Source organism: Theobroma cacao, chromosome 6 (assembly GCF_053813885.1).
Source record: "Theobroma cacao isolate CCN51 chromosome 6, ASM5381388v1, whole genome shotgun sequence".
NCBI classification, from domain to species: Eukaryota; Viridiplantae; Streptophyta; class Magnoliopsida; order Malvales; family Malvaceae; genus Theobroma; species Theobroma cacao.
Window position 1 is genome coordinate 28292389 of NC_142644.1, and position 23348 is coordinate 28315736.

Here is a 23348-nt window from a genome sequence, read left to right on the forward strand (position 1 = left end):
TTGATTTTGTGTGTGAACTTGAAATGTAAGAACATTCGTTCAATGATAGCTATGATGTGGAGAATAATTTGGTATGGAAAAAAATACAAAGCAATGGTATTAAGAAAGGAAAGGGGATGCAAAGGGTTTCCATTTTCCGGGTTCAAACAAGCCGACCTCAAGGAGATTCAAAGCTGAGACTGATGATAGTCATGGTGGTAGACAGCCAAGTCAAAAAATGTTAGTACTAACTAAATGGGTGAACGTCACGGAAAAGGCAGCCATAGTTTATTTCTATTTTTCTTATACGAGTTACTAGTTTTAGACTCATTGGGTTCAAACACCATTGTCAAGTGTCAAAAGAATGATACATTTGAACTGGTGGTTGGTATTGGAAAATTGAAGCAGAATATGAGAACTTGCACTATTTAATATGATTAACACAAATATTAAGTAGTACTATTTAGGGAACCATTGTACTATTTGAGTTGGAGCTGAATTTTCTTGAACAAAAGAATTGGAACCTTGAAACAACTGATGTTCTCCTTAAGTCTTCACAAAAGGCTAATGACTTTGGGTCGTGGACTCACTAGTAGCTCAGAAATTGGGCTTTCTTTTCCTCTTTTTTGGACCCAAATTAGCTATGTTTCAGGGGTAAACCCTTTCCTTGGAATGTGTGGGCCTTTGCTTCTCTTTTTTAATGCTCTTATGGCTAAGTAAGACACACCACATGTAACTTCCGTAAAAGCCAAACCAGCCTTTTGGATGCCAAAATCAGAAGGTTTAACTCGAAACTTCTAAAAGGAGCTACACTAAACAATTGTCCGACAAATTTAATGAATACATATGTTATTTTCAATTACAATAAGGCTTCTTTCAAAAGCTCTAATTCAGTGCTACTCTCTACTCAAGCTCTGATCCAGCCAACCAGGTTTCCCTATGGCTATGGAGGGTTAAGGCATAAGGTATGCACAGGGTGGTGGTGCCTCAACTGTTGCATTCCAGAATCAACACCATTATCAAAACTTCCATCACTGATATCAAGTCAAGCTTTGGTCTTCAAACAAAGTTCAGGGCAGTTGGTGAACATAGACACCTCATTTATATTGACAGAAGGAAGTCTTTGTTGAGAAACCATAGTAGTTAAGCATGTAAGATGATAAACTGAGAAAAGAAGAATGTGATGCTGACTTTATCCCAGAATGAGAGCACCATATGCACAAGTTTCATCAGTTTAGCAAGAAATCAATGAGAACAAATTCAAAGCATCTACACAGCCATTGGCCACATCTAGAAAGCATATCTTGGGGTCATCTGTCCAGTCACCACCATATACTAAAGAATCAAGTGTGGATCATCAAATCCACACCCAACCAAATTAGGCTGCAATCAATTTTTTGATGGAAGTGGAAGAAAGCCCAACAACGATAAGGACTGCATAAACATAAAATTCACTAAAATATGGCTGCTCTATCTAATTTCTGCCTACATTTTCTCATTGGAAAGAACTTATACATTTATTCAAGGAAAAAGATTTGACAGATTGAATTGACCTTGTAAACGGCAAGAAAATTGCTAATTACAAATGTAATATGAATTAAGTCATCAACCAACCGTTCAAAGCCATCCAAAATTTTTCTTGTCCTACCTTGGGGATTTAGAAGAGAGACATTTTCCACAGGAGACAAGCTTCAACAATGAATGCGGTCTTCGTGTCCTAATTTTCAAGCGTGAGAGCTGTGGGTGAAGACAACATAAGCAAACATCTTAAAAATAATAAAATAGTATTGTTGAAACTAATGCACAAAAGTAAAATTATATGACATTAGAATGGGAAAAAGGTTAGAATGAATAATCGCTTGTTTTCATCGGAGTAATGCTAATTTAAAAAGATTAGATATAAGATAAATTACCTTCTGACGAGTTACTCTGGATGCTTTCCAGCAAAGCAAACTTCTCGACCTAGGTTCTAATCTCCTGAAATTTACAAATATAAAGTTAAATCTTGGTTTAAGACAGCAGAAAGCAACTAATATTCCAATTTATTCTAAATTTTCATCATAATATTCAGGAAACAATAATTAATTAAAGTTCAAGGGGCTAGGTTAGACTTGCATGGGATCAAAGAGAAACAGGCCTCAAAAATGTGAAAATATACAAGATTACCTAACATTCCTACCACAGTTTTGATGACAAAACAAGAAATTAAGCAAATTAACAATTTATCAAGCAACTCCAACCTATGAAACAAAAACTGACATAAGTGGAGAATTATAATGGCACCAGATATACATACAGGTTCTCCTGTTCAAGCTTTTCAGCAATGGAGACTGCTTTGCGTTTTGACCATCCATTACGCTGACATCCTTCTGCCTGCTGAAGTACATGTGCAAGGGACACCTTACTTCTAACAATGCTCTGACTCTGACTTAGCTCCCCAAGTTTCCTTCCTCCTGAGTTAGACATCAATGTCGATTTCCTATAAGCTGCAGCATCTGCCACCCTTGAACCTCTTCTATTAGATTCTATGGTGTCAGCATGTTCGTTATCATTGGCTTCTCTTGGAGAAGCTGGTATTTCAACAATTTCACTCCTTCCTGCTTCAAGAGATTCAGGGTGCAACAGCTGAGCTTGAGAGCTGACCCCAGTATCTCTATCTCTCATAACCCTTTTGCTAATATCATCAAATCCTGCCCTAGGAATCCTATTTCCAGAACTAGACTCTGGATCCATGATCATCTGAGATGGACCATCCCTGGAAGCTGGTAAAACAAGAAGTCCTTGAAAGCCAGTGGCATCTTTCTTCACTTCACATCTAATTTCAATTGTCATGGGAGAACCAAGAACAGACTCAAATGCTTGTAAAATATGCCCCCTAAATTTCTCTGCCTTAGATTTGGTCATATGTGAACTGAACATCAACTGTACAGTTGGAGCTGAAAGAAAAGAACACTCAATTAAAAGGAGATACCTACAATTACTAAGCATAGAGAAAGTAATAATTTTGTAACCATCATGTCAAGTAAGATTATAATATCAATTCTAAGTCTGGTTGCTAAAGGTGACACCAATGATAAGAAATCTTTGTAAATAGAGGTAAAAGAAGGAATAAATTTTGAGTCTAAATAGTATGCAACACTTGGACGGTGGATCACAAAGCTACCATCTAGATGAGAAAGAACACTTAAAATCAATTTTGCCCTTTGCCATGAACTTCATTAAATTCCATAAACCATCAAATGCCAATGGCCAACAGGTTTTACTGCTCCAAGTTGCTAAAATTTCTCATAAATAGTAATTTATGTAAGCAGTTGACAACAATTTTCATCTAAAGTATGGTACAGCTGTATGATAAAGGCATGCAAAAGTGAGCATAACGCACACTAGGATGTACCTGCACCAAAACTGACAGAGATCAGCTTTCCTTCTTGGTACAAAAACTCTTTTAGACTACTAAGTTGAATCTTCTCAAGCACCTCCAACCAAATTTCTTCAATTCCCTTACGGTTTTTGACTAAATTCTGCCTCGCAGTTACCCTGATCAAATCAGCAGATACTGTGGATGTTTGTTGAGGAGCCATCCCAGCCACAACATGTCTCTTCCTATCTAAATTTATACCTTTAATGATACCAGTTTCAGAATCCCCTGACCTTCCAGCATGGAGATTTTCCAATCTAGCATTTGTTGACAAGCCTCTAGTGTTACTATGCAGCTCAACAAGCTCACCACCTTTCCTAGCTATATCTCTTCCCCCCACATCACTTGGCAAGGGGCTATGATGAGAACTAGTGTCAGCAGAAGAAAAAGGCAATATATACTGCTGATCAGGAGCAAGCTGAAGCAAAGCAGCAGTTAGCCATGTTAATTTGTCATTTGACATCCTCAGTTGTTTTTCAGCCTCAGACAATGTTTTCAAAGCTTGGCGTAGTTTCTCCATATCTTCTTTGGACACTGGATTGCATAAATCTGTTCTATCAGTTTTAGGAGAAAAATAAATATTTAAACACAAAGAGGCAATAAGTATTTGTCCATTCATTAGTTTGTTTGTTTATTTTTTGGTTTGGCAGCAATCTAAGAGCCACAATATTTCACAAGGAAAATGGTTGATGAGCCAGAAAAGGATTGAACTATGTAAAAAATGGAACAATTTTTAAAAGATAAATAAATAAATAAAAGAGCTACACCAAGTAATATTCCCAAATATGAAACTTTAGTGGGAGCATCTACAATTATTACCGGAACTAAAGAGGAAATGGATGGTTTAGCCAATTATTTAGCATTATTGCAAACAGAATAAAGATTTTTCTCCTTTAAAACTCACATGGCTGTCGTCGAAAGAACTTCCTTCTATGCCTTTCTTTACTAAAATCATAACTGCCAGCAAGAATATCAGTTATCACTGTAGCAAGCTGCGACATCAAAGCCAAAGGCTCCACACCAGTTTCCATTATCACCCTCAAACTCTTTACGGTGTTTACTGTGTCTGCAGATAATGCTAGATCAAGAAGATCCACCAGCTTTTCATCGGAGATAAGCCCAACCTGTGAATCAGATCCACAAAATTTAGAGCAATCATATGTAGAATTTCAGCTTATCACCATAAATCTTTTCTTCTCTCTTGTTATATTTCCCAACTCGGGGACAAAGGAGTTCACTCCTTACAGGGACTAGAAGTATCCCACCAAAAAAAAAAAACAAATGCAGGAGTAACTTTGATCATAAGAAAATCATAAATAAAGGGAAAAAAAACTATATATTGCAGCCCACAAAATGTTCAGAAAAAGAACTGTCATGCTTTACCATTCAAGACAGTTGCACTTATCAAGGAGAACAAGATTGAATCAAGATTCATAATGCGAATAAATAATTTAAATAAAATATAATAAATCAAGCCAAAGCCAACTTTTTGTCTTCTAAATGCAAAATTACAAAGCAAAATGGTGATATAGAGAATTATATGAGCATGTCTCAAAGCTCAAGTCAACATGATAAAAGAACAATTGGATTAGAATAAAGTAAAAATTCGAGTGAATGTTATCTTTTAGAAAACTTGGCCTTTAAACAACAATAATCAAAATTTTCCACAGACAGTGACAACATCTAGCATAATTCAACAGGAATATTCAATGAACATATTAATTATTTGAAGAAATATAAAAAATACTCAGGATTAAAATTTACTTTAGGAAGCTAAAATGTCGAGAAAAATAGAGGGGAGGGGGCAATCAGGAAACTCATTTCTTCATCAGCATATTAAGCAACAAACAATACATAGCACATATTTTAAAAGAGCACAGTTTTGAAAGCCAAAAATATTAACCAATGCATGGTGATATCAAATATTATACTGATATTCTAAATAGGTTATGAAAACACACCAGTTCCTGAACCAAAGGAACAGAGATTCTTTGCCCAAGTAAACTCAGCTGCTCAAGCGTCATCTCTGCATCCCTCAGTGATCCGTCTGATCTAGATGCAATCAGCTTTAGTGCATCTTTCTCAATTTCAATGTCCTCTCTGGATGCAATCCACTGCAAAGTATAAATGATATCTGCATCCTTCAGTTTCGGGAAAAAGAATTTCTGACACCTGGACATGATTATATGAGGCAGAATATCAAGACTTGAGCTGACAAGAATAAAAACCACACGCCTTGGCACTCGATCAATGACCTTTGATATGGCACTCCAACAATCAGGGGACAAAGTATCACAATCATCAAATATAAAAACTCGGTACTGTGAAGGCAGTTGAGAGATGATCATATTATCAAGTAGGTCCATAATACTCTCAAAGTCAAAATTACTGACAGGACCAACTTCCCTTATGTTTCGACTCTTACCCATGTCATGTGAAATACAAGAATTGCAAAAGCCACAAGGTTTGGGCTGCTCAAGCGACTGACAATTTAAAGCTCTGGCAAATATCCGAGCACAGGAAGTTTTTCCTGTTCCATGAGGTCCATAAAAGACATATAGAAATCCGACCTTCCTTTTCATGACAGCATTAGAAAGGGCTTGTGATACCAAATTTTGTCCTACAAGGTCTCTAAAAGTTCTTGGCATGTATTTTTGAGTCAGATTTTGGTGCCTGCCATGGTGGTTCCCGCCTAACTTGCGTTGGTCACCAGATCTAGCTTCAGAAGCAAGGTCAGAATCAACATTGCGCTTCAATAAATTGTCAGCAAATATACCTAGCTCCCCTGAATAGTCATTCACCCAACCAGCATTCTCTGTGCTGTACTGAGATCCAGATGCCTCAATTAGAAGAGGCAGTGCCTCTGCATCGGATTTTGCAGATGAGCTTGATTGATCAAATGCCACAGGCATTTCGGGAACATTTCTTCCATGGGACACTGCCCCACCTTTCCTTAATCTCGAGTCCGATAAACCACAGGAAAAACTCCTTCCTGCAATGTCAAGGATAGTTTTACCCCTGTGATGAATTCTTGACCAATTCCAGGGGATCCCACAACCATTTCTAGGGGCCCTTGTGACATTTCGCTCATCATATTCATTTTCTTCCTCTTCCATACCATACTTTGGATGCACTGAACCTTGAGCAAATGAATTAGAAGCCACAGATAACTCATTCTGACCTCCAACCTCTCTAGAAGAGGGAGCAGCCCGAGCTCTTCTTGCCCCTCGAAACTTGCGTCTTTTCACCCTATTTAATCCACTTGAATAACCATGGATGCTGACTTCAGGTTCCTCACCAATTTTCTCTGGCCTAACATGCCTTCCACGCAGGTGGACATTTGAAGATGCTACATCGTCACTATCCAGGGGCAGGTCATTTAACTGCTCAGATAGAGTCTTCATTTGAAGACCGTGTGTATGCTTTCCCTTTAGTTTTTTACTCTTCCTGTCTTTCAGTCCAGAATTACCAGAGATAGCATCAGGAGCCAAACCATTACCATCTTGCTCCTGTACAGGCTCCTTATTTTCACCCAAAAGATCAGTCCTATTACTTCTCCAACTAGATTCTTCTCTCTTAATCCTTCTACTATCTCTAGCTCCACTCTTGCTACTACGATCACTTATTGCTGGTACTCCTTCATTGACCACACTAGCTTCACCCGGAGCAACTTTTGAAGATGCAAAATTAGCTATGGGTGGTGAGCTTATTGAAAGCCTCCTACCATCCCTCTGCCTCTCAACGCCTGCAGACCTTCTCCCCTCCCGGACAGCATCCTTATCACCCTTCTTGTAAAGCAAATCAATAACAGAAGGTGAATGCCAAGAGGAAGGACTGGCAGAAGGGTCCCTGAGGGAGCGTGACCTTTGAAGGACTATAAGGTCCCTCATAATTGATCTGTCTGCCAATATAGGGCTATGCTTATGCATATGGTTCTTCAAGTGGATACAATTAGTCAAATGAATGTGGTTGCGTAGATGATCACTAATATCACCATTCGCATCCTTGAGTATCCTATCTCGAACAGCTCTGGTCATGATCAGAGCATTAATATGTTCGATTGCAGAATCTCTTTTGACTTAAAGAAACAAACCAAAATATAACGCATTTTCATTAATCTCGCCCGCCCAAATCTCTCCTTAATTATGGCTCTTCGAAAAAAGCACCAAAATTCCTTACATCCCACTAATTACTCAGCAAAACTGTCTTAACTACCTTGAAGCTCTCACAGATCTTTCCTCAAAACAAAGAATTCATTGTCAAGGGCCACCAACGCCATTTGAGATTATCAAGCCACAAACTTGAAAAATTCCCATCAAGCTAGCTTTCTTACACTCAAAGACATGGACCTACAATTACAACCAAAGTAAATAACAGAAATACCTTAGAAAGCCAAGTAAGCAAACTTCTAAAAATTCGAGCTTGAAACCCCAGAACTGCCATCTAACTCCACAAGGAAAAAAGAAGAGCTCTTCGCACCAAAAGTTTCCAACTTCAATGCATGAGATTAAAGGAAGAAAACCCAGAACTTTAAACATGCAAAAACAAATCATAGAACACAAAAAAACCAAGTTAAAAGAAATCCACTAGTTTCAATCCTGTAGCTTTAAATCCCTCGAAGATTGTAGCTTTTGAAAAAATGGGCAGTAGAGAAAAAGAGAAAGCTGGGGACTAAAAACCCATGATTTCAACGTCCAAACAAAGAGCAAGCAAAAAGAGAGATAAGGCAAAGAGGAACATGTAGAAGAAGAAGAAGGAGGAAGAAAAAGAAGGATAAAAGAAGGTGTTTTTAACTGCATTCACCTGATAAATCCCAAAAAGCAAAATGAACCGTTGCTATCATTAAGAACCCCCCATAGATCTCTCTCTCTCTCTCTTTCTTTCTATCTAGTTCTCTCTCTTTGTCTGCCACCCCACTTCACATGTTCCTTCACTCACAACCCTGGGTTTCTCTTTCAAAAGAAAACGATAGTCCCACAAAGAAATGAAAAAACACCCCAGAGAAAGAAACGGAGGTTTCTTTTTGTTTTCCCTTGGGACAAAGAGAAAGAGATAAACAGAGAACTAGAGAGAATCTAAAGAAAGAGGGAGTGAAGCTTTTTTAAGTGGTAGTATATTACTCCTACTACAATACCATTGGAGAGAGAATGAGAGAGAAAGAAAATGGGGTGTGAGATCTATTACAGACAGGACTCAGAAACACATCTCTGAAAACAGGACACGATGCCAATAAAGTGGTGTGTCCGTTCGTTTGAGCATGGCATGCAAACTCCTTTTTATTTATATGTATGTACATGCTACTATACTCATATTTGAATTTTGAACAAAGAAAAATAAAAGAACAGAAGAAAGTTTTTGATTTGATTTTCTTTGGTCCCCAATACAAATTGTTCCATTATAATGTACATAAAATTAAGGTTAATTTGAAATGGAGGGGGGACCAAAAAGTAACCAATTTGTTGAATTTTTGCGCTTCTTGTTGGTAGCATATGTCTTACCAACATTATGTAATTTGACTAGATTGATATGAGTACCCATTTTGAATGGTGCCATGTTTGATTGAAAGTTTCCTGATGAGTGAAAAACATCTCTTCATAGCTTTGAATTATGTTTAAAGATGAAGTCTCCCTTTACAAGTTACTAAGACACAGTACATAAAATTAGCTTCATTCCGTTCCTGTGGGCGGGGGCTGTAGCCATCATTTTCTGCATATAAAAAATAAATGGTTCTTGATTCAAAGTCTCATTCGGCATAGAATTAGAGTTGCAGAGCTGAAATTGTTCTCAAAAAACCAATATCTTAGTTAGAAACTAATCTACATAATGAAAGAAAATGGTTGTATCCACGATAGCTCGGTCCCAAGCAGATGATTCCATATCTGACTCGCAGCTAAAAAAAGGAGAAGGGTATCTCTGTATAAGCCAAGGCAAGGGAAGGAGAGAGGGGGAGTCCTTTGCTTCCAAGATTTTTTTTACCAAGTATCAATGTCACTGTCACGTGCTCTCATGCCAGTTTCAACCCATGAATCATGACTGACTTGACTCTCTGATGACGTTCATGGATCAAACTCTCTCCTTTCCCCTCCAATTCTCATGGGAAAATTTCTTAATCAAAATGAGCCACAATCTGCTACTCCCGCTTGCTTCCCCATTTTTTGTATTAAAGACACAAGATCAACTGATTCCTTCCCAGCAGCCATAAGGTGATGATTTCATATATCTATTAATAAAATAATAATAAAATGGAAAGAAGGGGGACGTTAAGGATGATTACTCTTCCTCTATATACGTATGTATCTCCGAGGTGGAGTGATGATTCGTCCTGTGCCATTTGTCTGCTTATCCTTTTCAAATAATTATAAGGCATAACTATTCGTTTATATTAGGATAAATTCAAAAAGAATAACTAAAATCTCACTCTCACACTCATGGGGTGGGGGCTAGAAGCTGTAACCGGGTTGCTGGATATGGCTTCCACAGTCACTGCTCTATCAAGCAGGAAACATGGAAACTCTAGTTCTAACTATAAACTTGGAGATTCTTATCAGTCTAAACCAACTCTCCAGAAACTTGGATCATTGGGTGTTCAAAGATTTCTTGTTTTAATTTCCTTTTGCCATTTATGACTACTATAAATATATCAAAGAAAACTGGGAAGCCGAGCAATGTTTAAATTAAAATGAGAGTTACTGCCCAGTCCTGCCATCTGAAGTCATAGATTGCAATAAGCTACTGTTTTTTTTTTTTTTTTTGTCTATTATTTTGAAGAGAAATGGAGTAAATAAAAAGAGAAAGAGGGCCACGGGGTCTCCTGGGCATTGGCCAGGCCCCTCATGCCCGTTGTGGTGAAACCAAAAGTGAGATTTTGTATTAAATTTATTCCTCTTAAGCTACTGATACTAGAGATATTAGCAGTACTTTTTCCGGGTCAAAGATGGTCCAATGTCTAGCTGGAACCAGATATAAAAACAACCGAAAACAGATCTCAACAAGAGAAATTTTTGGGGTATTGACAATGTGAAATAACTTGGATTGGTAGGGGGTGTATCAGCAAAAGCAAAGTCATGAAAGTTTTAGGTGGATTGCATGTTGGATTACCAAACCAATATTATTGAAGGGGGACAGAGAGAGAGAGAGAGAGAGAGAGTGAGTGTGTGACATGGAAACACAGCAGTTTGTGTTTGGCCTTTGGAGCCACTGGGGAATTCATGCACAACACGACACTCCATACGAAAATGTTGGGAATGCTGCCAAAAAACGCAACACTGTGCAAAACAGGCCCCATCTCTGCCCACAACTCTTACAATGAACTTGCAGCATCCAAGGCCCCATCCTACCATGACTGAAATTTACTCTTCCGTCTACACGTTTTTTAATTTGTTTGGTAAATGAAGCAAATGGCGACGAATTTGATCATATCTTTCTGTTTTTTGGTAGGATAAATTGGGGCATAATATACCCTTCCGAGACATCCCAGAGCCTGGAGACTAGAACTCAGGCCACCAGGAGCCCAGCCATGGCCAGACTGTCTAAAAGAATAGGGTAAGAACCACAATGCTGAATGCATTTATTCTCTGCCATGCCCATATCCTTCTTGTTCGTGCTCATGCCGCATGTGCCCAACAACAAAGAAAGCATAAAAAAGGGGATGGGTGGTAAGGGATAGAGTAGTAAACAAATCCCTGCAGATAATGGGCAAGTCAATCCGATTCCTTGTGGGTTTTTTCTTGGATTCTCTCGAATGGAAAATAAAAACTAAGTCAAGAATGGACCACACAAATTTTGTTGCCTAGTGCACCTTTGGGAAAGAATATACATGTGTGCTATCAGTCTCAAACTCAGAAAGGTTTGTCATCGTTGGCTTCTGGATTCCTCCACTCTATAGGATAAAATAGTACCCTCCCAGAATTATTTAAAAGTGTTCAGAATTTCAGATGCATTAAATTTTTTGAGCCTGGGAAAAAAGGTTGCTTTCCCCTTTGATTTGTTCCTCTTTCCTCCTGTACTTGTGTTTCAAGTAAATATATAGACTTTCGAGGAGAAAATATTTAGATATTTACAAAGTGTTAAAAACCACAAGAAAAACGGGGCGTTTTGAGAGTTGGGACTACCTATTAATTAGTATTTGTTTGCTTTTCATTCATTTATATGGACCCAAAAATAGGTTAAAATTATTTGTCCATGAGCTAATTTTTCTTGGGACCAAATTGTTCATCCAGATAGGTTATAGAACTCAGAACCATCATGCATGTGACAACATTAAACCCCATCCCCTTTTAACCCTTTTTTGGTGCCAATTATAACTATGAACTAACCTTAAAGTACTTTTTCTTTAATCGTGTAGAGAGTAGAGAGACCCTTGAGGGGTTGGCCACTATCACTTAGCCTTTTTGTTTCCTTTTCTTTTATGAGTAGCTGTCTTTCATTCCAACCATGCCGATGGAGAGTATGCTTTTTGTAGGCCACGCAAGAACCTTTAATCTATACATGCTCCTTAGCATAATAATAATAATAATACTAAAGAGTTAAAAGGATAAATACATGATTTTCATATGGTAAATTGGTTTTTTACCTTGCTTACTATTCTTTAGGATGTATAATGGTATTACATAAGGATTCTAAAAACATCATGGTTTTTACATGTATATACGTGATTAATTTTTTTAGAGTTCAATTTGATCACTCATAAATTTATATAAATACGTTATAATTTCAACAACATTTTGTTGCTTAGAGTAATTTGTCTAATTAATTTTGTCAATTTATAATCTTAATTGTGTGCATACAAATGAATTGAGAATTTCAAATTTAGTATACGTTTATGACATCATTATACAATTAATTTCAGACCCTTTTTCTACTTGGAATGGCTCTCTCTTTTTCTCAATCTCATCCATGGTGATCAAATAAGTTTTGAAAACATAAAGGACTCATTATGAAAGTAGACGCTCGAAATAAATAAATTTGTGGCAAAAAAGTTGGTTCAAGACATTGAAGTATACAAAGAAAGGATTTTGTCTAGTTTTGAACGTACATGTAGCAGCTGGGAGGCATTTATTTGTGGAAAAGATATAAAACCCTCGAGTTAATATTTGTTTGTTGTTCTTTGAACCAAATCAGATACACATTCGTATCATTTGAACTACCTAAGCTAACTGATAAGAGGGGAAAAGGGAACAGTATTGAAGCCATTAGTAAACATGCAAAGGGAGATATCACTAAATCACCATTTGTTTGGTGATTGGTCGGACTAATTACTCAAGTGCATAATCCTCAAGTTTTATACAAACTAAATAAAAATAAATAAATTTAAATGAATAATGATAATTGAATATCATAGTGGAAGAAAGAAGTTTGAGACGATATGAAAATTGGGTTGGAAGCTACTCCCAATGCAAATGATTAGGGCTACCCCAAAGCAAGGCTAAACAATATACATTTGCATTAATATACCAAGTTCTGTTTGTCTTGACATTGAACATTGTTATTAGCTAAAAAGTTAAAGATGGTTTTCCCCCACATAATATTTCTTTTTCTTTGTTTTTTTTTTTTGTTTTGTTTGCCGAATAATGAAAGATTTAATAGTTAACAGTGCCCAAATCTTTGACCAGCATTTTCACTTCTCATGATTTATATCATCCGATGAAGCTGACCTTGTTGAAGATTCCTCACTTTATATAATTGACCTTTTCATATAAAGAGGGTGGAGTGGAGGGCATCATTTTGATTCATTGGAAAAAGTATCTTCATGTCTAGTTCCCAAGAGACAATGTTCTGGTTATCTGTTCCACCCTCCCTCCTAATAATCTTTTTTCTTTTAGGGCAATGCAATCTCTAATCTTGAAATAAACAACTTATATATATATATATACAAGGAGTTGTTTGGTGATTAGTTGCTCCACATGCCGATGGACTGCCTTGCGGCAAAATATATATATATAAGGAGTTGCTTGGTGATTAGTTGCTCCACATGCCAATGGACTGCTTTGCGGCGATTTTGCGCTCCTTTGGCTACTTTGTAGATGGTATAGGGTGTTAAATTTTGGGAAGGTAGTGCCGCAAGTTTGGTTCTATCCCTCTTGCACGCATGCAATATTATAAAAACCCTACAGCCTCTCTTTCAACCATAAAAGGAACTCCCTACTTGTTTGCCACCTATCCATGATAGAACTCAAAAAGCAATCAGACAATGGCTGCTTAGGCATGCTTTAAGACTAGGCTTTAAGGTCTAAACTAGGAATTTTAAGAGATTGAAAAACTCTGATGCCCTTGGGTTGGGTTTAGAGTTTTTGTGGAATAAATACCTTTGGGCCAAGCAAAGTTAGGGCTGGCTTTTTGGACCAAGGTCATTGGGACTCGTTTCTCCCAATCAAGCAATTACTTGTTGAATTGGAAGCTATGTTAAGCAGAGCGCGTGACTGAACTTAAACAAGGTGCCATAAGAAACAAGTTTCCTCAAGCTACACACAAAGGCACAAAAATTCTTTAGTTTTCCAAAATAAACATTTCAATCCATACACCATAAAAGTACTGAATTTTTGTCGGACATTCAGTCATCCCCTTTAAACATGATGAAGAGTTCACTTGAAGCCCAATATTGAAAGTTGAAACAACTAGACTTTTGCTGACTGGAACCATATTTTACACCAACGGGGATTTAGTTGGGGAGAGATTACAGGATTATGAGCTTAATTTACATGATTTACATTATAAATGAATCACTGTATTCTTTAATCCTCTGTTGTCAGTTCTCGTGAGTCAAATTGATTGGATCACTCAAGACATACTTGGGCAGTTCATACTTGGCACCTGCAATTGTAATTTTGTGAGCAAGTTAAGTTGTGGGAAATAAAATCTTTGCATGAAAGAGTAGAAAGACAGACTAGGCACCTCTCTCATCATAGCAAATTGTTAAATCATCATTCTGAACAATCACCCCAGCACTATCAATAATTGCTTGTGCAAGAATTAATTCGGCTTCTGCTGCAGCTCGAAGTGCATCCCAAATCTCTGGTAACAGAACATTCATTCTTCAGATATTAGCTGTTTGATATGGCGGAAACAAAACATATGGAGTAACAATCATGACCACATATAAAAATGAAATTGTGTCAGATATTCAGTGACAGGGTACAATCAAGGTAGTAGAAGAAAGTAACAGTTGGAGCTGAGCATCAAGATTGAAATTTAGATTTTCTGCATTTATTTGAGAACCTTATTGGGGGCACCTAACTCCAATTGTGTACAAAATGGAACATCACAATTCATGTTGAAATACCCACCATTGTTACAGCTCTCCACTTGGGTTCCGTATAACAGTAGATATGGTAGAGCAAGAAACATAGTATATCTTTTCTCTCCTAGCATCAATAAACTAACCATCAACCAGCATAAAATTTATCATTTGGGAGAATTCAGCTTAAAATAATTTAGATATCAATATGAAGAATAGCCTGGCACCAATTGTATACATAAGATTCACTTCGCATAAACTACAACTCATAAAAGTGGATTCGTAAGAAAAGAATCTCCAATATCGAAACATCTGCAGATTTCTTTACTGCAGACAATCCCAGATTTCTAGTTGATACCTATAAACTTCATTAACTTGTTTCTAGAGCTAAAATGGATGTTGGCTCAAAGAGAATGAAGATGAGAGGATGTACAATAGGAAATATGACAATAACGTCAATAAATACATATATTCAGAGGCAAAAACAGGGGCTAAAGTGAGCAGATGAAAACAATTTTAACTTCCAATACAAAAAGGCATACACAAACTGTAAAAAAGGAAGTTTGACATTCTTTTTGTTGTAAAAGGCAGTTTAACATTAATAATTATTGATTGTCCCATTAGATGAAAATCAAACTCAAGAACATTTGACTTTATAACTGACACCTATTAACATAATCCTTTAAATGTTGGCACATCGTGTTCACAAGTGAAGAGGAAGATAATTACATTCAATTTTTCATTGAAGATGAACTCTACAGAGAATTCAAGAAGTAATTTAATTCTCGGTAGTCAGGCTCCCAGACTTTTTATTTTAGAGAGCAAAAGGGGGCAGCCTATCACAAAAAGGGTGAAGTTCTCACTTCTTGAAAGTAAGCTATCAAGATAACATCATTCATAACAAAAGGGGATCAACACCTGTACCCCTTTTTGCTCAAAGTAATCAGAATTTGTGGTCTTAGACATCCATTTCATCTCAAAATTTCTTCTAACAAGATCTTTAGCTCAAAAAACTTTAACATGTTAACTGTGAACTAGGTCCCAGATACCCAGAGTCTCTTGGTCCAATACTGCAACTTATTTTCCCATCAACTATTTCAATTGAACAGATTCATGATCACATTACATTTAAAAAACATGTCGAATTATAGGCAAGGAGCTAACCTAATGGTAGCCACAATCTCTTTCAAAATAAGATGTCTCAAGCAGTCCATCCTCATATTTTTTCAGAACTCACACTCTCAAATTGTCACTCCAGCTCTCATTTCTGCAAGGCGTTCTAGGTCCTAAATCACACCTACAAATGTGTAAGGAAACTACATCCAAGAAAACATTGCAGAAATAGCTGGCAATTAGCCCATCGCAATCTTAACTAATCTAAATATTGTGTGGAACAATTGATCTCTGTGATACTTAGTTTGAAGCATAAATCATCCAACTAATCTAAACAGAAGACCAGCGTTCTAAAAACTTGGCTGACAATTACTGTAAACGTCTTGATGGTAAATACATATAAAGGGCAAAATACCTTTCTGGCCACCATAGTGAGGAGCCGTATCCCAAAATTCATCACGCATCTGCATGAGTTGTGTCCTCGTAATCGGTTCAGAATGCTTCCAAGGTTTTGGCCTTCTGATCTTCTTCGCAGCTTCTGCAACATATAAACATCACAATAAACTCCAAAACTAATCAAAATTTTAGCTTCCAATCTTGCTATAGGAATACGGATTATTCATTAATAAAAGTTAAAGATATAATTATAGGTCATTAGTTAAGTCATAAATCAAAAATCAAATGCATCATCTTCTAGATGATTAAATTAAAACCCTACCATGGAATAATAAAATTCTCAAAACCATGGTTAAAATTAGTCAAATTCCAGAAACGCATCCAAAAAATTCAATGTAATGTAATTAACGAAGAACAATCATTAACATAAATAAACCTCCAATACGACATTCCGAAAAAAAATCATAATTAAATATGAAGAAATAGAATATTTTATTCTTTTACCGTCACCCCTGGTTCGTTTAGATCCCGAACAACCCATCTCCGTTAGCTGGCCAAAGAATGAATCAAAATTCTTCTGTTTTTTTTTTTGAGGGGTTGTTGTCTGGAAATCGGAGTGATATAAATGCAGCAGCAACAACAGCTGACGTTGTTGCTGCAGCTGTTGTTTAAGACTTTTGGTAGCAGCGACCTTTATGCGACAGCTAAGGTGAGGATTTAAAGTTTAGCTGCCTCGCTTCTTCTTCCCCTACTCCTTCTTCTTCTTCTTCTTCTTCTTCAGGAAACTTCCTTTTCAAGAGTGGGAGTCCACTCGTTGGATGGGTCTCTATCACTTCTTTTGAACTCCTCACTTTTTTTTCCCTTTCCCTTTTTGTTACTTATTATTTCCTAACAAAATTAAAAACTTCAAGTAATTCTGAATGGTGAAATTACCATGTGGTTTACTCTCAATTTTCTTTTTCTTTTAAAACTTTATGTTTTATCGTTTCTGTTTTCCTTTAAAATTTGATTTCTTATTTATCTATTACCTATACTCCATTAAAATAATATGATATTTTTATGTAAAATATTTTAAAAAAGTTTTCAAATAATTCCAAAATTTTCAAAAAATATCTTTATATTTTTATAAAGATCAATTAAATATTTTTTATTTTTAAATATAATATTTAAATAAGTCCCTAAACTATTAAAAAAATTAAATTTTTTTATTTTTTTATCGTCTTCAATCAAACCCTCGTATTTTTATTCTAAGTCAAATAAACCCTTATAACTAATAAATAATTAATTATCATTAATTAAAATATCACTTGTCATTTTATATTTATATAACACTAACATAATGTTGATATATAAGGTGAAAAACATCATATTATTATATTATTATGTCAAATTAACATGATATTTCATTATCATTTATGATATATCCACATGTTATGGTATCATCAATTATGATATATTAGTATACCACATCAGCATCACACAATATAAAATAATAAATAATATTTTAACTAAATCAATCATTAGTTATAAAGGCTTACTTAACTTAAAATAAAAATATAAAGAATTTATTTGATTCAAAATAAAAATATAAGAACTTAATTGAACATAACAAAAGTATAAAAGTTTATGTGAATTTTCTCATATAATTTAAGAACTTTTTCAAATATTATGTCTTATTTTTATTTTGAATTAAATAATTCTTTATAATTAATATTGACTAATTGTTATTAGTTAAACGTCATTTATAATTTTATCACACGGTACTTGTATAACATTTTGATATGTCATAATAAATGATGATTTGACGTATTGATACGACATAATGATATTTACATGATATTTTCACTATTTACATCAATATTAAGTAACATAGAAAATTATAATATTTAAATATTTTTAAATAATTACATTTTTTTAAAAAAAATATGCCTATTTTTATTAATTTAACTTTAAAAGGTTTTTCATTGATAATAAAAAAAATTATTTCTAAAAAAAAATTAATTTATTTCTTAATCAAAATTATATTATATATTGTCGGTTTAATTTTAAAATAAATGTTACTAAACAAATCCAATAAGAATAAAACTAAACCACTCATAAATTATTATAGAAAATACAATTGTACGATGTTATCTTGCACTGGATGGCTCAGTTATTAGAATTAAGAAACTCACTGGATTCTAATGCAAATTTTGGATTTCATCATTCAATAATAAATTTAAAAAATTCTATTTTATTCAATTTTTATATAGTTTTTAAACAAATAAAAAAGAGAATTTTAAAATTTGAGAAATGTATGTAATTTAATATATGGTCAAAGACTTATGAGCATGCATTGTTAAAACGAAAATAAGAATACAAATACAAGCAAAAAAGTCCTCAGATTGTGAATAAATTTTTTTTTACTTTCTTATTTGAAGTTTGGAAAAAAAAAAGACATCCAAGGTTAGAATAGGAATTTCATTTCAATCGATAAATTGTGTGATTTGTTCAAAAAAAAAAAAAAGAATTGTGTTGTTTTCCTAGAATATTCCAATTTTGTTTAGTTCAAGTTTTGTTAGTTGGGGGATACGTTTCTCCTCCTTTTCGGTGCCAAAAGGAATGCTTAGATTTAAAGGATTGGGTCAGGACCACGCAGAAAAATGATTAAAAAAAAAAGGAAAAGGAAAAGGAAAAATCAGCGAAAACGACAGCCCCACGTAAAGAAAACGCGGTTAAACGGCACCATCGTCCCCATTTTCACTTGTGCAAATAAATAAATATAATTAAATACCGTCCAAAATTCAAAAACCACGAAAAATTCTGGAACAAAGGAAACGCGTTGCAGGCGAACAAAGCCCACTTTACGTCCGGTCCTCGTAGCGGCAGCAAAAGAAAAGATGCAGTTTCCTAGCACCACGTCATCTCTTTTTTTACACACTACGAAAACGGAAGGCCAAGCGCCCGCTGTCGCTCTTATTTCTTTCAAACCATTTCCTCTCTCTTATATTTTCTGTTTCCTCGCAGAAGTTTTTGGGGGTCACCTAAATTCTCTCGATCTCGGTTCTTGTTGCTTGAAATCTGTTGAGGACAAAAGAAGGCGAATTACAAAATGAATATCTTCAGATTCGCGGGTGACATGACTCATTTAATTAGCATATTAGTGCTTCTCCTCAAAATCTACGCTACCAAGTCTTGCTCAGGTAACATTTCCGCTTCTCATTTTCCGTTTGGTTCCCGAGAAACCGATGAAAATAGAAAGTTGTTAGTTTGATAGGCAGTGCTTGATTTAGTGTTTTTTGGTTAAAGTTTGAAGTATTCGAGCACTTTTTTTAAGTTTAAGTTTCATTTTCTTTGTAATCTCTCGTTTTGTTCGCTAACAAACGATAAATTAACTGTATCATTATTGTTGTTTTTGATGTATGGTTGCTTAGTAGCTGAGTTTCTTGAGTCTTTGTTTACTAATTTTGATATCTCCTCATTTCACTAATGCTATTCTATTGAAAAATTTTAAAGAAGCAGAGCATTAGTATTTTCTGTACTCTGCTAATTGAATGTGCTTCTTTTTTTAAAAGGTATTTCGCTGAAGACTCAGGAGCTATATGCGCTGGTGTTTTTGACTCGCTACTTGGATCTTTTCACGGATTTTATATCTGTATACAACACCATCATGAAGCTGGTCTTCATTGCTAGCTCTCTCGCCATTGTTTGGTGTATGAGAATGCACCGAGTCGTGAGGCGTTCCTATGATAAGGAAATCGACACGTTTCGTCATTATTTTCTCATCTTGGCAAGCTTCCTCTTGGCGGTCTTGGTCCATGAGAAGTTCACATTTCAAGAGGTGACACTCGTTGATTTCTTAATGCTATAGATCTTGATTATATGAATTTGAATATTGAGAATTTGGTACTGTTTTGTATTGATCAGCAATACCACCTAATTATTGCTTTGTAACTTGTTCCAATTTCTTGGTTGAGATTAATGCTGATCTAAATAACTTATCATTATACACCAGTTGAAAACAAAAGCAAAAGGCTGAGAATGCTGATGAAACCATGATAGATTTGTTATTTCTGATTTCTGTTGGTTTTGTTTCTCTTTATTTACTATTTACTATGATAAGTTACCATGTTTGGTTTAATCAATGACGTTTGATTTGGTTCAAATATATGCTACTTCATATACCTGTCATTCTGAAAACAGTAATTTGGCTCTTTCTCTCTTTTTTTCCTTTGTGTTAAGTTATTTATTCATATAGCTCAACTATCTACCTTTTTCTGCTCTCAATGGAAATGAATGCTGTCTGTTAACATAATTGTTTGCTTGTTGGAAGTTCTCCGGACCTTATTAGAATTATCAGCCTTTACCGTGGAGAGGAACCCATTGATATTAATTTCTTTTGGGTGCATGCTTTGGATCTTTCATCTATGGCCTTTATATTATTCATTTTGTCAGCTATACAACATACTAGTTACACTTTCGGGACACATTTTGGTGCTTTTCTTTTGCTTCATCTTTTGGTTGCATAATTTTTCTCTCTCTAAATTTTAATAGTTGCACTTAATAAGCAGTGTATTAGTTCTCTTCAACTACATGACCCCTTATCTTTTGCTGTAAATGTTGATTTGATTTCTTTCTTTCAGTTTGTTTATCTCAAGGTGCTAGCTGCTAAGTTTGGTTTATGTTCTCTGAGATATTTACTGGATCCTAAGCATCCTATCAAGAAAAAAAAAAAAAACCTTCCTCTTCTCTACCCATGAACTTAGTAGGATACCTTCCTCCCCCCACTTTTGTTTTTTTTTTGGGGAGGGTTGGTTCAATTAGTTATTTCATCTTGTCTAGCAATTTCTCTGTTTCCTCATGAATTCATAATTGCAATAAAATTTGCCTAGTGATTTTTTTTTTCAATTTATTGCAGATCTTTTGGGCATTTTCAATCTACTTGGAGGCTCTCGCGATTCTTCCCCAGTTAGTTTTGCTACAACGAAGTGGAAATGTGGATAATTTAACTGGGCAATATGTCTTCTTTTTGGGGTATGTGTAGTTTTCAATTATAGACTTTTAGTAGAAAACAACTTTGGTTTGTTAATCAAAAAATTTTCAAAGTTTACTTGGCATCAATTATGTTTGTGATATTGAAAATGTGCTTGGCATGAAAATTCTATTGTTTCATCATTTACTTTCATGGTGTCCAATGCACGCTGTCTAACCAGCACTGACAATAAATCGACAATGATCACCTTCTTTAAGTCTGGGTACTTATAATTGGTGTCTTTGTTGCTAATTCAATGCCATGGCTGAGACACTGAATACCCAGACAAGAGGTTTAAAGTAATTCGAAGTAGTTAACTGTGGTTTTTGATTGCTCAAATATTATTTTGATTTGATTGACACCCAAATATTGTGTTCTGGGCCTTCTGGCATACCAATGGCTAGTACCCTTTTTTTTTTATAGTCTTAATCACTAGAATAGAAAATACATGCATGTCTCCTTTGTGATTACTGTTGTTTCGTTAATGGATGTGAGAGATTCCCAGAAGGTCTACTTTGATAAATTCTTCCATCAGCAGCACTATTGTCTACTGTAAGGCTTCACCAGCAATTCAGAATTGATTTGCATGTTTAAGATGATGCTTTTCCTGTTGTGTTGCACGTTTCTACCCTAGTATGATTTTCAGAAAATTAAGCATAGGAAGTGCAATGAAGCTCGATTAGTTGTTTTCATGGCATTTTGTAAATTACTTTTAGAAATAAGGAAGTGATTGCTTTCAATATTTGCATGTGTGTTCCTTCATCTTTGATGCTGAAGCTTTCTATGTCCCTCCTTCCATGTCTTTGTCTGTGTCTCTTTTTGAATGGCATGACATATTAACTTACAAGTATTATAGTTGGATGTACAATATGTGTTTCCATGAAATGAACCGTCTAATATTTCTGTATCATATTAGACAGTAAATGCTGATCATGCATATGCATAGATGTTTTAGAGTTTAATATGCACTGAAGTTTGAACAAGCTTATGCTCCATTTTGCTTCCACCTGAGTAATGTATGTACACACATTTTGGATCTGCAGGGCATATCGTGCTTTCTACATTCTTAACTGGATATATCGCTATTTTACAGAGCAGCATTTTAGTCGATGGATAGGTGAGAGCCAAAGAGCAATGCTACCTGGTGTGTTTATTTCTGCATGAGGATATCCTGACTTCTGTCTATATTTTGTTGGTTTTCAGCTTGCCTGTCTGGTATCGTCCAAACAGCTCTCTATGCAGATTTCTTCTATTATTACTTCATCAGGTAATGAATATAATATTTTTTATAAACAATCATTACTGACAATATTATTGTTGGTATGTGTAAAAATTGTTCTTTTTGCCTTGGCAGTTGGAAAAACAACGCTAAACTGCAGCTGCCAGCTTGAGCTGTGAGCAAAGTTGTTTTTTCCTGAGAAATTTGATCTCGTCGAGCAAAGCTACCTTTTAAGCATTTGGTTGAACTTGCTTGATTAAAAGTCCGGGAAGGTCGATACTTGGATGAGAAGAGGAGGATACACGAAATATAGTTCTCGCTTAGATTTAGATTAGTGTGCGGTAGTTATGGCAGTTTTATCACCCTTTCCCATTATTTTTGACTTGTAAAGATATTATTCTGATTCGGGAGAGGGTGAAAATGTGACTGTAGTTACCCAATTAGCAAGCTAGAGTTCATCCTTATCTTTCATTAAATGCATGCTACAAATTTCACAGATCTTGGCTGGATGTATAGAAACTTATATTGAAGTTTAGGGATGCGGGAGAGCGCTTCCTATGCATTATGTTCTGCTTTATGATTGAAAGAGAAGTAAAGAAACTGCTTTATGATTATCGAAATCATTAAGTCCGTCCTTCAAGAAACCGTCTAGATAGGACCGCTTCTCTTTTGCTTGGGCTGGAAGATCTCAAAGCCCAAGGCCACCTAATGTAAATTAATTTCTCATAAACTAGCGGTTAAATTTAATTAATGACTTTCAATTGATAATTAAAGTACCTACTTATGATTAATCTTATTGTTATAATCTTAATCAAAGATCCTCTACGCGGATTATTTGACCCTTTTTCTGTTTAACGTTATATATAGCACCAAAAAGTAGAAGAGGGCAATATGTATAATATATGACGTAATATTTAAATAAAATTTTAAATTATTTAAGAAATTTATAATAAGTCTTTCTTATTTTATTGATGTAATT

At 35.3% G+C, this 23348-nt stretch overlaps 3 protein-coding genes across 3 annotated transcripts; 1 reads left to right on the forward strand and 2 right to left on the reverse strand.

The window, feature by feature from the left end:
* Window positions 1-1212: 1212 nt before the first annotated feature.
* On the reverse strand, window positions 1213-8622 carry LOC18596633 (AAA-type ATPase family protein). The gene is made up of 7 exons (XM_007025238.3): window positions 8201-8622; window positions 5359-7746; window positions 4302-4521; window positions 3374-3931; window positions 2276-2915; window positions 1893-1956; window positions 1213-1716 (listed from the first exon to the last, which is right to left on the reverse strand). Exons 2-7 carry the CDS (start codon window positions 7432-7434, stop codon window positions 1624-1626), a joined length of 3651 nt encoding a protein of 1216 aa, XP_007025300.3. The 5' UTR covers window positions 7435-7746; window positions 8201-8622; the 3' UTR covers window positions 1213-1623.
* A 5225-nt stretch (window positions 8623-13847) lies between these two features.
* On the reverse strand, window positions 13848-16975 carry LOC18596634 (uncharacterized). The gene is made up of 4 exons (XM_007025241.3): window positions 16644-16975; window positions 16159-16281; window positions 14288-14407; window positions 13848-14206 (listed from the first exon to the last, which is right to left on the reverse strand). Exons 1-4 carry the CDS (start codon window positions 16678-16680, stop codon window positions 14142-14144), a joined length of 345 nt encoding a protein of 114 aa, XP_007025303.3. The 5' UTR covers window positions 16681-16975; the 3' UTR covers window positions 13848-14141.
* A 1986-nt stretch (window positions 16976-18961) lies between these two features.
* Window positions 18962-22989, forward strand: LOC18596635 (ER lumen protein-retaining receptor A). The gene is made up of 6 exons (XM_007025242.3): window positions 18962-19321; window positions 19694-19959; window positions 21037-21152; window positions 22194-22267; window positions 22354-22417; window positions 22505-22989. The coding sequence occupies exons 1-6, from the start codon at window positions 19231-19233 to the stop codon at window positions 22539-22541; spliced, it is 648 nt and encodes a 215-aa protein (XP_007025304.1). The 5' UTR covers window positions 18962-19230; the 3' UTR covers window positions 22542-22989.
* Window positions 22990-23348: the final 359 nt, after the last annotated feature.